This window comes from Anopheles coluzzii, chromosome 3 (assembly GCF_943734685.1).
Source record: "Anopheles coluzzii chromosome 3, AcolN3, whole genome shotgun sequence".
Lineage (NCBI taxonomy): Eukaryota > Metazoa > Arthropoda > Insecta > Diptera > Culicidae > Anopheles > Anopheles coluzzii.
The window spans coordinates 16,069,077-16,083,976 of record NC_064671.1 but is presented as its reverse complement, the minus strand read 5'-3'; the positions used below and the strand labels follow the sequence as shown (position 1 = coordinate 16,083,976).

Genomic DNA, 14,900 nt, shown 5'->3' with positions numbered 1-14,900 from the left:
CGTTGTGTAGCCTGCTGATGCTGTGAGGTCGCCCTGCTGATATGGGGGAAGCAATGGCGCGTCGTAGTTTGTACCGAACCTACAGCAACATTTGCCATGTTAGTGCGCTAATCGAGCGATAGGACCGAAACGCAAACAACGTCTGTATGTGAGTGTCGTTTTTTTGTTGTTTTTCTTCTTCCACTAACTTCTATTCCTTGTCGTCGTCGCCTGTTCCGATGCGAGGATCAAAGCTTAGGGCAAAGATTTTTAATTTTGAAAGTTTTGTGTCGACCCGCGTCTGCACGATTGATCGCTTGATCGCTTGAAAACGTAATCGTCGTTATTGTGTAGAACGGGGTTTAGTCTCAGCTTCTTAATCTCGTTTGTTGGTGAAACTAGCTTGACGCTTGTTAAAATGTGTGACAAGCTGGAAAATCAAATCTTGGAAATAATCAAACAAAGCAAAGTTTACATCAAAGCACACGATTCAAGAAATGGTTTTGATGCTAATTGACATTGTTTTAATGTTTGGTATAATAACCTAGCAACAAGGTCGCTTCTGCAAGTATGTTTAAAATATAATAACATTCTGATAAAGTCTTTTTCTTCTATTTCTCTTAATTAAAATTATCAAAATTCATCCTTTTTCAGTAAAACAACTGCCAATGCATTCACCTTGAACGATCTTTTTCAATGCAAAAGTCTTAGCTTTCCTTTTTGCACTCACCCCAATAAATAATTAATGTCACAAACCCCGTCGGCAAATCGTTCCAATTAAAACATTGTTACATTTCCGTTTTGCTCTGTTCCGTGTCTCAAATTAAATTGCACACAAACGGGCAGACGCTGTTATCGCTCGCCGGGACCCAACCAGACGCTCATTAACGAACTCTTAATAAATCACGCGCACCCCAATCAACGGGCCCGAACGTTGGGTCAGTTTTCGGTTGCTCCCCAAACCCCGATCTGATGTAACAAGGGTGTCAGAGTGCGCGGTGAGAGGGATTGATTAGACGACATTCCCACGTCAGGATGGTGATAACGCTAAAGTTCCAAAATTCCATCGATGGTACCACAAAGTTACCAAACCGACCAACCCGACGACGCATCATTTCGTGACGATCCCTTGCGGTGAAAGGATGGAACGGAAATGGTGCTACTACTTCCCCGTTTATTTGCTCCTGGGAGCGGTGTGCTTAGTGTTTGTCGTTCGACATCTGTCCTACCCGAAGGCGGGTGAGTGTGTGTGTGCTTTAGCTTGACTGATTCGTAGCGGTCACAGTAGTGCATTTATTCTCTATTTTCGTTCCCCCTCGATAGTGTTTCCTTCGGTGGGTAAATTTATGGCCGGACCACAGTTTCTCGACGCAGTTCGTTCGGCCAAAGACCGACCGGTTCCACTGCACCTTGCCGAATTTCACGATGGTGCCGAATGTGATCGTATTTGCACGGAACGGGAAGCCCCGCGTGTGTGTTACTTTCGCTGGATTGCGGAACATTATGCGGCAATGGGATCGTAAGTATGGTGTCGTTAGCCGGGCCAACGCCACGATTATGATATGTCCCTCCCCACTCCAGTGCGTGTGGCGATTGCCGATGGGGCAATCGAAGCCACTGCTTCCACCCGCAGTGCATCACGGCGGACGGTATGGAGCGGGGCGTACTGGCCCTTAACCGGCGCATCCCGGGCCCAACGATCCACGTCTGCCGGCACGATTTGATCGTGGTGGACGTGGTGAACCACATGGAGGGGCTGGAGTCGACCATTCACTGGCACGGTGCCCACCAGTACGACACACCGTGGATGGACGGCGTGCCAATGATTACGCAGTGTCCGATCCCGAACGGGGCTGCCTTCCGGTACGCGTTCAACGCGTCCGAACCGGGCACCCAGCTGTACCACTCACACTCCGGCCATCAGAAGGCGAACGGGCACTATGGGCTGTTTGTGATACGATCGCCCACCGACATCAATCGCCATCTGTACGATTACGATCTGTCCGAGCATCACATCATCATCTCGGACTGGACGCTGGATTTGGTGGAGAAGTTTGTGCCGGGACTGCAGAGCAGCACCGTGCGCATGGACTCGATACTGATCAATGGGCGAGGGCGACATTTTGATGTAAGTGGACTTTTGTTTGTTTGTTTTTTTCTTTGTGATCGCAACACTTTCTTCGGCCACTCGTGCAGGAAGAGGAACACGAACTACAGACGCAGGCACCGCTGACAGTGTACCGGGTGAAGAAGGGCTACCGGTACCGGTTTCGCCTAGTGAGCAGTGGCAGTCAATTTTGTCCCTTTCAATTACAAGTAAGTAGCAAAATTTCTTTTGACTATCAACTAGAGAAAGGATTTTTTTAAATTAAATAGTCACTTCTTATCTGTAATTACTGGCTGCGTTTGTGGAATCAAGTTGAGCGTATAATTTAAAGTAACTAGTTCGTTATGTCTTGTTGCTACGTGTATAGCACTCGATTAATTGAGTCGCAAACGGTAAAGATAATTTTACAAACTGTCGTTTATTCAATCAGTCTTAAAATTGGTGGTGTCTTTCCGTGTTCTGATTTGCAACTAACCGCGTTTCGCGATGGCGCCCTGTTCTCGATCAGCTGTGCGAACTTGACCCTGGTTGAACCGCTTCCTGATTGGTCCTATTCTGAGAGAATCAGTTGTCGCACAAACTAACCCTGTCGTCCCTTTCGGTGTATCTGGTACGCCATCTGACGGGTAAAGTGGAAGTTTGGTCGATCTGCTCTTGACGATGTTTACAAATATAATTATCTATCTACATCCACGCGGTCTATATTGTGCCAACATGTCTCGTAAGCCGTTCTCGTGGTACATTCGTCAACTCGTACGACTTAACAACATGCCCGTCATGGGTTCAAGCCCCAAATGGACCGTGCTGCCATACGTCCTACGATTATCATACTATGAGGGGAAATCAACCAAGCCCACAAGTGGTACAGGCAGACTATTGACCAACGTTTGTTGAGCCAAAGAAGAAGAAGAAGAAGAAGAAGTTAATATAATTAATGATGATAAATTAGCAACAGTCACTAGCAAAAAGTAAAAAGTAATTAAGAAATAGTAATATATTATCACCATGATAAGAATCTACAGGGTAAAAATAACTAGAAAAAGTAAATACCTACTTATAGTAATAGTGAAGAGCATACAACAAAAGTTTAGTTTAAAAAAAGTAGCTTAAAACAACTGATCGTTATGACAATATTTGAAACCCAGAAGAGGTTAAATTGAATGTGCAAAAATTAGTAGTTACGATGAATTTTCTTTATAAGCTTTATTGATGAAGTATAGATTAACTCTCACTGGTTCTCTGCATTTATAGGCTTGAATAAGCGTGGCGTACAAAAATATGTATGAACTGCTGGTTTCTATATTTTAATTTATTTTTTTATTTTTTCTTGTGTAATTGTTCTTCATAACATGTTTCTTAAGGCATAAAGTTATTACTTTTACTGAATTTTTACTTTTACTAAAGATTTTGCACTAGCATTCATATCAATGCTAAGCAGTATAGTTATTTACTACTTTTGGGGGGAAAATATCTGTCCTAAATCTTTAAATTCACGTACAAAATACTTCTTTTATGATTTACTGTCAATTTGATTGAGTTTCTTTTTCTTCTTCATCTTCTCGTTTGGCACAGCAACCGTTGCCGGTCAAGGCCTGCCTGAATTATTAATTACCATACCAGGATAGTCAATCCTACGTATGGGGACACGATCTATTCGGGGCTTGAACTTATGACGGGCATGTTGTCAAGCCGTACGAGTTGACGACGACTATACCACGAGACCGACCCTTTCAATGTCTATTTCACATGCACAACATATATATGATGATTACATCAGGAGATAAGGATTTTTTCAGGACTTCACACTATAATAATGATGATATATTTACATATTAGTAATACATATTTACAACCTTTTCTTTTGCACTGTTCTTAGAAAATTTGTAAAACAAATATTGATAGTCTTTTTAAAAGCATAAACGTAATTACCGCACGAAATTCTAAGAAATAAGCAATTATCGTATCAGTTGGCTGATGTCGATGAAAAAGAAGATACAAGTAAAAACAAAAGTATTAGCAGAAATTCCACACAATATGTGGGAGAAGCTTTAGAAATTTCATAAAACGGTTCCAAAAGTGCTCTCCTATCAGCTTATTTTACAACATATAATGCAATGTTTATGAACAATTATTTTATCTAATTGCACAGCTTTGCGGGCAACATGTTTCCACACTCTAATTTGATATCGTTTAATGGTGTTTTTTTGCGCAAATGAATACAACAATCCACAATATTTGGGTAAAAATCGTTGATAATTTACGAGTTGTGCATGTATTTTCTGAGACTTAGTACGCACACGAATGGTACTAGTCAGTAAGCTGCTTCTAGGAAAGGAGAAAACATTTTGTTTAAGCTTCATGAAAACAACGCTTAATCCACAAAACATAGCTGCAAAACCCACAAACACAAAAAGCATACCTCTTGGCTAATAATAGCTTGATTTAGTAGGTAAAGCTAATTTGTGTAAAGGTAAAGCAAATGTAAAGAAAGACTCTCTATTTTATTTAAATCCTGTTTCCATTTGAAACACATCATCTAATTGGATTCAATTGTTTCCTCCACCCCAAATCCCAATCACTGCCCGATAGATTGAAAAGCATCGAATGCAGCTCATCGCAACCGATGGAGGCGCCGTGCAGCCCACGATGGTCGACACGCTCATCTCCACCTCGGGCGAACGGTACGACTTTGTGCTGTCGGCAAATCAGAAACCAGGTACAGTACCCAATTCCTGTGCCTCCACCATTCTCACTTGTCACTGATGTTCAACTAATTCCCAAACCCTCCCGAACTGTACCCATTCCAACAGGTACCTACTGGGTCCGGGTCCGTGCCATTGGCTTCTGTAACATCGAGCGAAGGGAAGAGTTTGCCGTCCTATCGTACGAGAACGAAGCGCACCACGTACAGGAAGAGGTTCTAGCCTACCCGAAGCGTACGCCTCCCAGCTGGGACGACCGGTTCCCATCGGGCACGGTAAGTAAACGTTTAATCGTCACCCACGTGCCATCCGCGCATTCGCTTCGAGCGAATTCCCACGTGAATCGTGTCATCGTGTCTGTTGGTGCGCGCGTTGGTGCACCGAACCTTGCTGTCTAGATTGTACGTTAGAAAAAGAAGAGAAAAAAACAAGTAACAACACACACACACACTAACAAACTATTCAACGAACGGTGAGCGTAGGAACTGATCGAGGCGGTTAATATACGCCCCGTGGCAAATGAGTTTCTTTCTTCAGGTGCTAACGGAAACAAACGAGCCTCATTATGTGTTTGTAGCTGACCAGTGGCTTTTCTTTTTTCATTCATTTTGGTGCCCCCTCCCAGCCCGGTCTCATCGTTTAATCATTATCGCCCACTTATCGCACAGCCCAAAACGCTGGTCCAAGAACCAGCTTCGGGGTTTTTGTTGGTTTATTTTGTTGCCGCTTTTGGGCCGCCCATCCGGCTGCTAAGCGATCGGTAAATAGCTTCATTTATTAGAATAACGAAATACATCCGCTTGTAGCCGTAGGGCGTAGGTGTGTGATGAGAAATGGACGCATTATTTGCGGTGTAGCTCGTCGCTGTACAAAAAGAGAGAATATATTAATTATTTTCATTGGACTTAAATTCTTTATGCAGCTAGAATTCTAATATTAAAAAAGGTTTTAAAAACGTTGTACTCAGTGGCAGTAAGTGTCGCCGTTAGAGGTAACACGTGCATAAGAAGCTGTTATCGGATATTCAATAGGATCCGATGGTATTTTCAATTTGAAGATTGGATTTGATCTGATCCCACAGCCAGTACTACTAATCTATCTAACTAATTGTTATATATTAGCTTAGTATTGCAACCTATTGCAAAAGCTTAGTACAATACAAACTAAGCAACTGTTCTTTATTTACTTTTTTTATATTGGTAGATGAAAGTATAAACTATTTTTTGTGTGTTTTATTAAGTTTTACTTGAGCGTTTTCTATAATTAAACAGTTTTTTATTATACCGGCAATACTTCGACAATGCATGACGCAACATGCTAGTTCAAATTCACAACGGCATATTGCATACCTTCAGGCGCTAGTAACAGGAATTGATGTTTCCTAGTAGATGTGTTGCCATTTTATGCAACATTCTTTTATCAAGGTCATTGCCACGTTGGTGAGATGTGGAAAATCTAACAAATTGTCATGATAAACATTTACCTTAGGGCATTAAAATGCCTTAACATTTGCCTTAGGTCATGATTGACATGGCAGTATTTGGGCGCACGAAGAGGTGCTCATAGAAGCTTTTTTTGTATCTCCTTTCTTCTATTTTTTATGCTCTGTTTTCAAATGCCGGCTGCTAACAGTTACTATCAATAATCATTTTCGCAAAATAGTTAGAAAATAATAATGATTTATTAACAGATTGCATAACTTTAGGATTGTAGCGAAGCAATCAAAGGGAAATGCCTATGTATGTTAAAACAACTGAAGGTTACGGCATATGATTTTTTACATGTTTTTATCCTATAGATGTAGTTGAAGTGACGAAATTGGAGCCTTGATCCATTGACTAGTAAACATTTAAATACTTGATAAAGTCTACCCCAGCCAAATGATGTTCCATTACTCATTAGTACTAAAGTACTAAAGATATCCTACAGCATCGTACTAGATTGGTTACTAGGATACATGATGCGTATGGAGCTCAAGAAGATTATCTTCTATCACGTATAAAGTAAACAACTTGAAATGTAAGTGAAATAGACAGCAATACAAAACAATAGATAATGCGTTCAAAACAATGATAACTATATTATCTGGTGTAAAACTGCGTTGATTGTACTTACAAATAAGTGCAACACAAACGTGCTGTGCGTCTTTAAACCCTCTCCATTCCATCTTTTTTTTTTTTTTTTTTTTTTTAATGTATCCGCAGTTTATTTGTCAAAATTTTTTTTTTATAATTTACATACAACTGCGCGCACCTTCCGATGGGGGTTACCCGATAGGGATTTACCCACCGGATAAGACCGTCCGATTGGACCTTCCTTTTTATTATTATTATTATAATTTTTACGCATTTATACACTATTGTGCCTTCATCCTTTATGAGAAAAAAAAAACCTTGTGACCTAGCTTAAGCCCTTCCGTTACTCGCGTGGGAGTCATCCTCTGTGCCTTGAGCAGCTCTCTTAGCGCCCTGATGTTACTTGAGCGGTAACGGCTGCTTCTTCTTCTGGTGTTAGGCCAGTACGCCTCTCCTGCCTCTCGCCCGATGGTGGCGGTGACAATGGTGTCACCGTAGCTTGGCGCTGGTCCATTTCCACAGTAAGTTGCGCTGTGTGACCCTGCAGCCGACTGTCGGATAGTTGTTGTTGTCCGACCCGTCTCTGCGTTCGCCTCCGGTTGCGTTGTGGTGTCGGAGGTGCTACTGCTGCTGTTACTGGTGCTGGTGTGGCTTCGGCTGGTGTTGCATCACTGGCTGCTGGCATGTACAAAAGTCGTAACGCAGACGCCAGTTCCATGTCGCCAAGCTGCTCCGCGCGTAGCCGAGCTCTACGGGCCCTTGTTTGGCGGTTTCGGGCCGCTCGTCGTACTGCAGCCTCGTCCTGCGCCTGCTCTGCGTTGACTGTCGCCTCTTCGGAGGCGGAACTGATAAGCGCGTTCATCGCTGCCTCATCCTCTCTCCAGCGCAGTTGCAGAACTGTGGTTATGCGTTGTGCCGCTTCCTTGATTCGGGTCCAAGAATCTGAACTTTGCAGCAACCTCCGTCCGATGTTCTCCTCGGTAATGGGACCGTCCGTTCCCAGATCCAGTAGGTCGCTCCGGACTTCTACAAATCTCGGACAGTGGAACAGCACGTGAGCCACTGACTCGACCGAGCCTGTGCATTCCGGGCATTCTGGAGATGGAGCGAAGCCGCAGACGTGCAGAAACTCTCGGAAAAATCCATGTCCCGAGAGTATCTGGGCAAGATGAAAATCCACCTCACCCCGCTTCTGTACCATCCATGAATGCACATCGGGAATCAGGCGGTGTGCCCAACGTGCATAGCGGCTGGCTCCTGGATTTGCAGCGTTCGCGTCCCACTCCCGTTGCCATGCCGCAAGTGTCACAGCACGTTCCTCGCGTCGGATGACCACTCGACTCGCCTCTGTGTCGGCGAGGTATCGCTGGTGGCATCGAGCATCCTCCCTTATCAGATGGTGATGTGGAATGAGCCCGGCCATGAGTACAGCAACGCTGTAGCTCATGGAGCGAAATCCGCTCACCACTCGCTGCGCCAGGTGTCGTTGGGCACTTGCTAACATCCGCAGGCACCACTGGCGTTCCGTGGCCTCAGCCCAGATGGGTGCACCGTAGCGGATGATTGACTCCGACACCCCGGCGAGCAATCTCCGCTTGGCTACCTGGGGCCCGCTGTGATTTCTCATGACGTTGGTCACTACCCTCACCACGCGACTGGCCTTGTCCACGACCATTTTCACGTGCGGTCGCCACAAAAGGTGGTCATGAATCATCACCCCCAGGTAGCGAATCGCCTGCTTGGAGCGAATCTCAACTCCACCCACTCGCATTGGTATCTCAGGATGCCCTCGGCGGAGGCTGGATATCATAACGCATTCCGTCTTTTCTGGAGCCAGCTGCAGATGGTGTTGCCTCATCCACGCGTGCACTAATTCCACTGCTTCCTCTGCTATTCTCGCCGCGTGTTCTGGCGTTGTTCCTGCCGCTAGAATCGCCAAGTCATCGGCGAACCCAACTATCTGAGCCCCTTCAGGGAAGTCCAACCGCAGCACGCCGTCGTATCCGACGTTCCATAGTGTGGGACCCAGAATAGATCCTTGCGGACAGCCGGCCGAGACTCGACGCGTCACGGGACCTTCTGCAGTGTCGTAAGTCAATTCCCTGTTGGTGAAATAGTCCTGCAGAATGCTGCGCAGCTGCAGAGGAACTCCTTTCTCTCTCAGCGCCTCCGCGATGCATTGCCAGTTGGCGGTGTTGAACGCGTTGCGTACGTCGAGTGCAACAACCATGAGACATCGCCTGTCGCGGTTGTTTGTGCGCCCAAACGACATGGCTCGTCGACCCGCGTTCACCACCTGTTGGATAGCCAGCAATGTTGATCGTCCGCGCCGAAATCCGTACTGATGCTCAGACAGTTTTGGGTTCTCCGGATTCTCCAGGTGCTCGTTCAAGCGGTTCAGCAGCAACCTCTCGAACGCCTTGCCCGCGTTGTCCAGAAGGCAAAGCGGACGGAAGGATGATGGGTCGCCCGGTGGTTTGCCCGGCTTAGGCAGGAGTACCAATCGCTGCTTTTTCCACTGTTGTGGGAAGCAGGACGTGTTCAGGCACTCCTGGTACACCTGTCGGAATGGGCCAGGGTATTTCGTTATGGCCACTGCAAGTGCGGCATTTGGCACCCCATCAAGACCCGGGGCCTTCTTAGGATGCATGCTACTAGCTATGGTTTGCAACTCCGGATCGGTGATCTCACGAAGCGGCACCATGTTGCCAGCTTCGTTTCCGTCTATAGTGGGCCACTCTGCTGGGGGATGCTCCGGGAACAACGTGGAGACCACTCTCTCCAACACCGCTGGATCGCGCTCCTGTGCCGTACGTGTGGGTTTCATACGATAAAGGACCTTACGGAAAAGTTGCCCCGTCTCATCGTTGTGCATCGCTAGCACCATACATTCGAAGAATTGCTTTTTGCTAGCTTTAATTGCAGTCTTTAATGCATTTCTCGTCTGCTGGACCTCGGCTGCCACTCCCAGATGGTTGGGTGGTACGTTGCGCAGCTGATCTGCCTCGCGGCAAGCCTCTACCAGGTTCGCGATTTCCGGGGTCCACCAGTATGCTGGCCGGCCTGTATATTCCTGCGAAGGAAACACGCGTGACATAGTCTCGTCACAGGCCCGTGTCAATGCCTCCACCAAGCTTTCTGCACTCGTGCCTCGCTCCTCAAACTGGGAAGCCCGCAGCGATGACTCGAATAACTGGGAGTTGAACTGTCGCGTGTTCCATCGTGTCCCAGCCAAACGCGCTGATGCTGAGCGTTGTCCCCGTGGTATCCCTCGTCGATCCGTCGTTGGAAGCTCGCCGATTGTGTAGCGGATGTACACATGGTCGGAGTAAGAGTAGCTCCGCAAGATTCGCCAGCAAGTGGCCGGGTTTGTCGCCAGGTCCGGACGGCAGATAGACGGGCTAGCAAACGCCACGTCAATTCTACTGGGCCGCGCTACTCCACAGCCCCGGAAAGTGGGTTCGGTTCCGACGTTAAGGACTTCGAGCTGGAGACTGTTGGCCAACTGGAGAAGCGCCTCACCTTTCTGGTTGGTACGCTCGCTCCCCCAAGCGTTATGCCAGGCGTTGAAATCGCCTGCCAGCAGCACCCGTGGATGGCCTTGGGCCAATACGAAGATCCGGTCTAAGATCCCCTCAAACTCCGCCACTCCGATGTGAGGTTGAACGTAGCAGTTCACAATCGTTACCCCATTGACGTCTGCTACCACGACGCCCGGAACTCGGACACTTCGGATGCGCTGGATAGGGTATCGCACTCCGCTGGTTACTATGGCCACCTTTTTGTCGCAGTCAACCACCCAGTTGCCGTTATTTTGGGGAACTCCGTAGATTTCCGACAACAGCATAACGTCCACTTTTTCTACCCGCATCGTATTGAGCGCAAGATCTTGCGCAGTCCTGCTCTTGTTGAGATTTATTTGTAAAATATCCATCAACAAGTCCGTGTTGTTATCGCACAGGAGGCGGCGGCGATACGATGCGGGCCGCCGCAGATCATGCATTTTAGGTCGTTATTGCAGTTGGCTGCCTTGTGGTCAATCGCTCCACAGCGCAGGCACATGCCGGATCTGTCGATCCCCTGGCAGTCCCTGGACATGTGGCCGCGTTCCAGGCACCGGAAACAACGGCGCGAATTTGGCAACGGTTTCGGTGCTTCTCGTACCATGCAGCAAGAGTAGCCAATTAGGAGCCGCTTATCTATGAGATGGTTGGCGTCGCTGCGTGGCAATCGCACTCGGGCACGCTGTGAACCATCGCGCCGCTCCCAGATGTTGATAGTAGCCAGCGTCGCCTCCTTCTCTAACACTGTCTGGAATGTCTTGCGGATGTCCTCCTCCGTGGCCAACATGTCAATATTGGTGATAATTATCTCCGCCATCTCAGTGACAACCCGCGCAGTACCCATCTCACCTAACTCTTCCTGTATTTTTTTCATGAGGGCTACAGCGTCAGCGTTGCGCTCCAGTTTAAGGCGCAGGTGGTCGCGCGCCGTTCGATGTCCCCTTCGAATCTGGCGATTTTCCTCAGCCAGATTCGGGTTCAAACGAACTTTTTCGTACAGCGTTTGATAGGTTTGACCCGTACCCGGTGCCACGAATATTTCATCTGGCCTCTTCCGAGCAGAGCGTCTCTGCAGGTTTTCGCACCGTTGATGTTGCTGACCAGCTGCGTCTGTTGTCTGCAGACCCGCCCTCGGCTGCTCCTGCTGGTGTTGTTGTTGTTTCCGCCGCTCCGTCCGCAGCTCCTGCCAACGACGCGACTTTCGCTGGACAACTTCTGCGAAGGAATCCTCGAGTGTCCCCGCTGACGATGAGGCTTCTTCTATCAATTTACTTTCCTGGTGCTGTCGTTGGAGCTGACGTAGTGACGGTTGCAACTCTTGCGACTGTCGCACAGTTAGTGACTGCCGTGATGGTTGTCGGTGTTGTTTTCGCTGCTGCTGCTGCTGCTGTTGCTGGTTGCCTCTTGAATGGCTGGGTTTGGAACTGTTTCCCATAAGCAATGAGATCAGCTCCCGATCGCGCTGGGCCTCTTCGCATAACGCCTTCGTGCGTTTTTCGGCTTCCTCTCTGAGGGCGTCCTCGCGACGCCTGGCATCTTCCCGCGCCTCCTGTGCTGCGCGTTCTACCCGTTCAGAGCTTTCTGCAAGCTGCTGCCGCATAAGCCCGAGCTCGACTTGGAGCTGGGTAATCACAGCCTGCAGCTCCGTTTTCTCTCTGCGTGACTCCTCAAGCAGTTCCGCTTTTTCCCTGCGCGATTCTTCGAGCAGCAAGCGCAATTCGCTCACATCGCTTGAGCGTTTCGTGAGGCCCGTGTCAATGCGAGCCTTTGTAGCTACAGCCATAGCATTTGGCTTTTTTGGAATCGCCCCGCTGCTACAATCCATTGGGATTGTTCTCGTTCGGAGCGTCTTCGCGGTTCCATTCATGCTGTTGCCGCTATCATATCGTCTTTTTTTTTGGTACGTACCGCTGTAAACTTTCTGAGCCGCTGTACTGCTGCTGCGTGCCGCTCCGCCGTCTGGATCCTCGGATCCGGCCGTCTAACCGCGCTGACACGAGTTTTAGCTGTTTTCAATCCTTGAATCCTACCCTATATCCCCCCTTTTTTGTTTGTTTTCACGCTTCCCTCTGCTTATGCGAATTGCGATTGTGTGCGAGACTGTGAGCCGACGACAATAATTTTCGCTTATTTCCGCTGTGGTTCCTGTGGTATTCGCAAAACCTTCACTAAATCCTTGTGCAAATCACCTACTCCTCTCGATGTGTGCATCTGAATTCCGTAAACTTTGTCAATATCAACTGTTTTATGACCGATCCGGGCTTGGAGCTACACGAACACATCCGATCACGCTGAACACACACACTTCTCCATTCCATCTAGCGCTACCTTTTGAGTACTCTTTTAACACAACCAGTAGCATAATTGCCTCATCGAAATAGAAAGTAAGCGCTCCCGGGACGAAAGAACCATATTCGTCAGCAAAAGTTCCCCGCGGACGGCCACTCGAAGCCACTCTCGTTCTCAAGTGGCGATCTATACTTACACACTCTTGAAAGGTCTTACTTTAGACACCGTTATAATAACAAACTCCAACTAAAGACTCTGTACCTCGTTCCACGCTAAAAAGGACAAGTAGAACAAAACAAAAACAGCCACAACACGCCGTCATTATTAATAACGAATCCACTTCTCGCATCGCCGCACCATCGAACAAACCGTGATGTAATCGTGACTGTTCCTGTTCTCCCCCTCCTCCAAAAGGTTCTCAACAACCCGAACGCCACGTGCTACATAACGGGCGATGACGATCTGTGTGTGGCCGATCTGGAATCGCACGAGGTCCACCGGGACGACGACCTGATCGATGCGGCACCGAACAAAACGTTCCGCATCCTGTTCAACACGTTCACTGCCGACCCGGCGGTACTGTTCTCCGACCAAGGTTACGTCCGGTACATGAGTAAGTGGCCCTTCCCTTCTTCCCCATACACACACACACTCAGGAATAATGTGATGTGACGTTGGTGTGTCCATTTTTTACACCCAGCCGTGGTACTTACGCTCAACAACATCGGCGTCACGAACAACATCAGCATGGTGTTCCCGGACTTTCCGCTGCTCACGCAACCGGAACTGATTGGCGGCGACGGGATGTTCTGCAACAACACGCACCGGCCGGCCCGGTGCAAACCGCACCACGCCTGCTTCTGCCTGCACCGGCTGAAGGTGGCCCTCAATGACGTGGTCGAGATGTCGCTGATCGACGACGCGGAAGGTACCGCGAGCGCGGTCGAACGCGCGTGCCACTTCAGTTTTGTTTTATTTCTAATCGATTGACTTTTTTTGTCCCCACCCGCAGTGGTACGCGACCTGTACCATCCGTTTCATCTGCACGGCCATCGGTTCATCGTGACGGGGATGGGCCAGCTGCCCCAGTTCGGGACGCAAAGCGAAAAGGTGGACTTTGTCGAGCGGGCTCGCCGGTACTCGCGCACCATGCCCAGCGACCATAACCCACCGTACAAGGACACTGTGTCGGTGCCGTCGCGCGGCTACACCCGCATACGTTTCCGGGCGGACAATCCAGGTAGGTGGTACGGGGAAGTACCGATGGAAACAGGGAGGCAGGATGCACATTTTAATTTTACGCCCATTTTTTTTTTTTTGTTCCTTTTTGCCCATTTGCTCTCACTGTGCAATCACCCCGGCAGGATTTTGGCTGGTACACTGTCACTTCGAGTGGCATCTCGGCATCGGCATGAGCTTTGTGCTGCAGGTGGGCGAGCTGGACGAGATGAAACAGGCCCCGAAGGACTTTCCACGCTGTGGCAGCTACAAACCGGACATCTACACGCAGACCTAGGGTGTTGTAAATAGTTGTTGTCGGCGTTTTTTTACCTTTTGAACGAGAGAGCCTGTTGGGCTCGCTTCACTGGATCCGCCGGAGCCGTATCGCGCCGTGGCATGCGTGTCGCTCTAAACTTACTAGCTACAAGTCTCCCAACCTCCCCTCGCTGCTATTCCAGGTTCCGGGCAGTTCTTGCGCTTCACTGAGCAGTTTGAATGTAAATAGCAATCTAGCAAAGTCATGCGACCAGAAGTAGATTATGCTGTGCCCGTGTCCGGTAATTTACTGGACGTGGTGTGTGTGTGTTTTAAAATAGTAACTGACATGCAAAGCAGACGCTGGTGGCATCGCACTTTAAGCTGCTCCAAATTGAATGTATTATTAAGTAAGCTATAAATATAGAGTGTCGTTATGTTGTAGGTTTGTTTTAAAGCGATGTAAATAAAAATAGTACTGATATAAATAGGCTGCCTTCTTTATCATTTCGAGCGATACCTGTCCATTGAGGTGTAGGATCGTATAGCCAAGTTTCCGAGTCGTGATAGCACCGTTGCTCCATTTTGTTGTTGTAAGTGAAAAAATAGGAATTATTTAGACGTTTTTTACATTTTTTTCCATTGGCTGTTGACTAATTCACTCATCAGCTAAATTTTCTTCCAAGAGCGTATTTCTGGTAGTATTTTG

The 14,900-nt window shown here is 47.9% G+C and overlaps 1 protein-coding gene across 1 annotated transcript; it reads left to right on the top strand.

Annotated features, from left to right (window-relative positions):
- Positions 1 to 747: 747 nt before the first annotated feature.
- LOC120955589 (uncharacterized) lies at positions 748 to 14,717 on the top strand. Its single transcript, XM_040376610.2, has 10 exons — positions 748 to 1,218; positions 1,303 to 1,498; positions 1,561 to 2,107; positions 2,176 to 2,295; positions 4,676 to 4,802; positions 4,897 to 5,063; positions 13,130 to 13,328; positions 13,416 to 13,643; positions 13,728 to 13,955; positions 14,080 to 14,717. The coding sequence occupies exons 1-10, from the start codon at positions 1,122 to 1,124 to the stop codon at positions 14,229 to 14,231; spliced, it is 2,061 nt and encodes a 686-aa protein (XP_040232544.2). The 5' UTR covers positions 748 to 1,121; the 3' UTR covers positions 14,232 to 14,717.
- Positions 14,718 to 14,900: the final 183 nt, after the last annotated feature.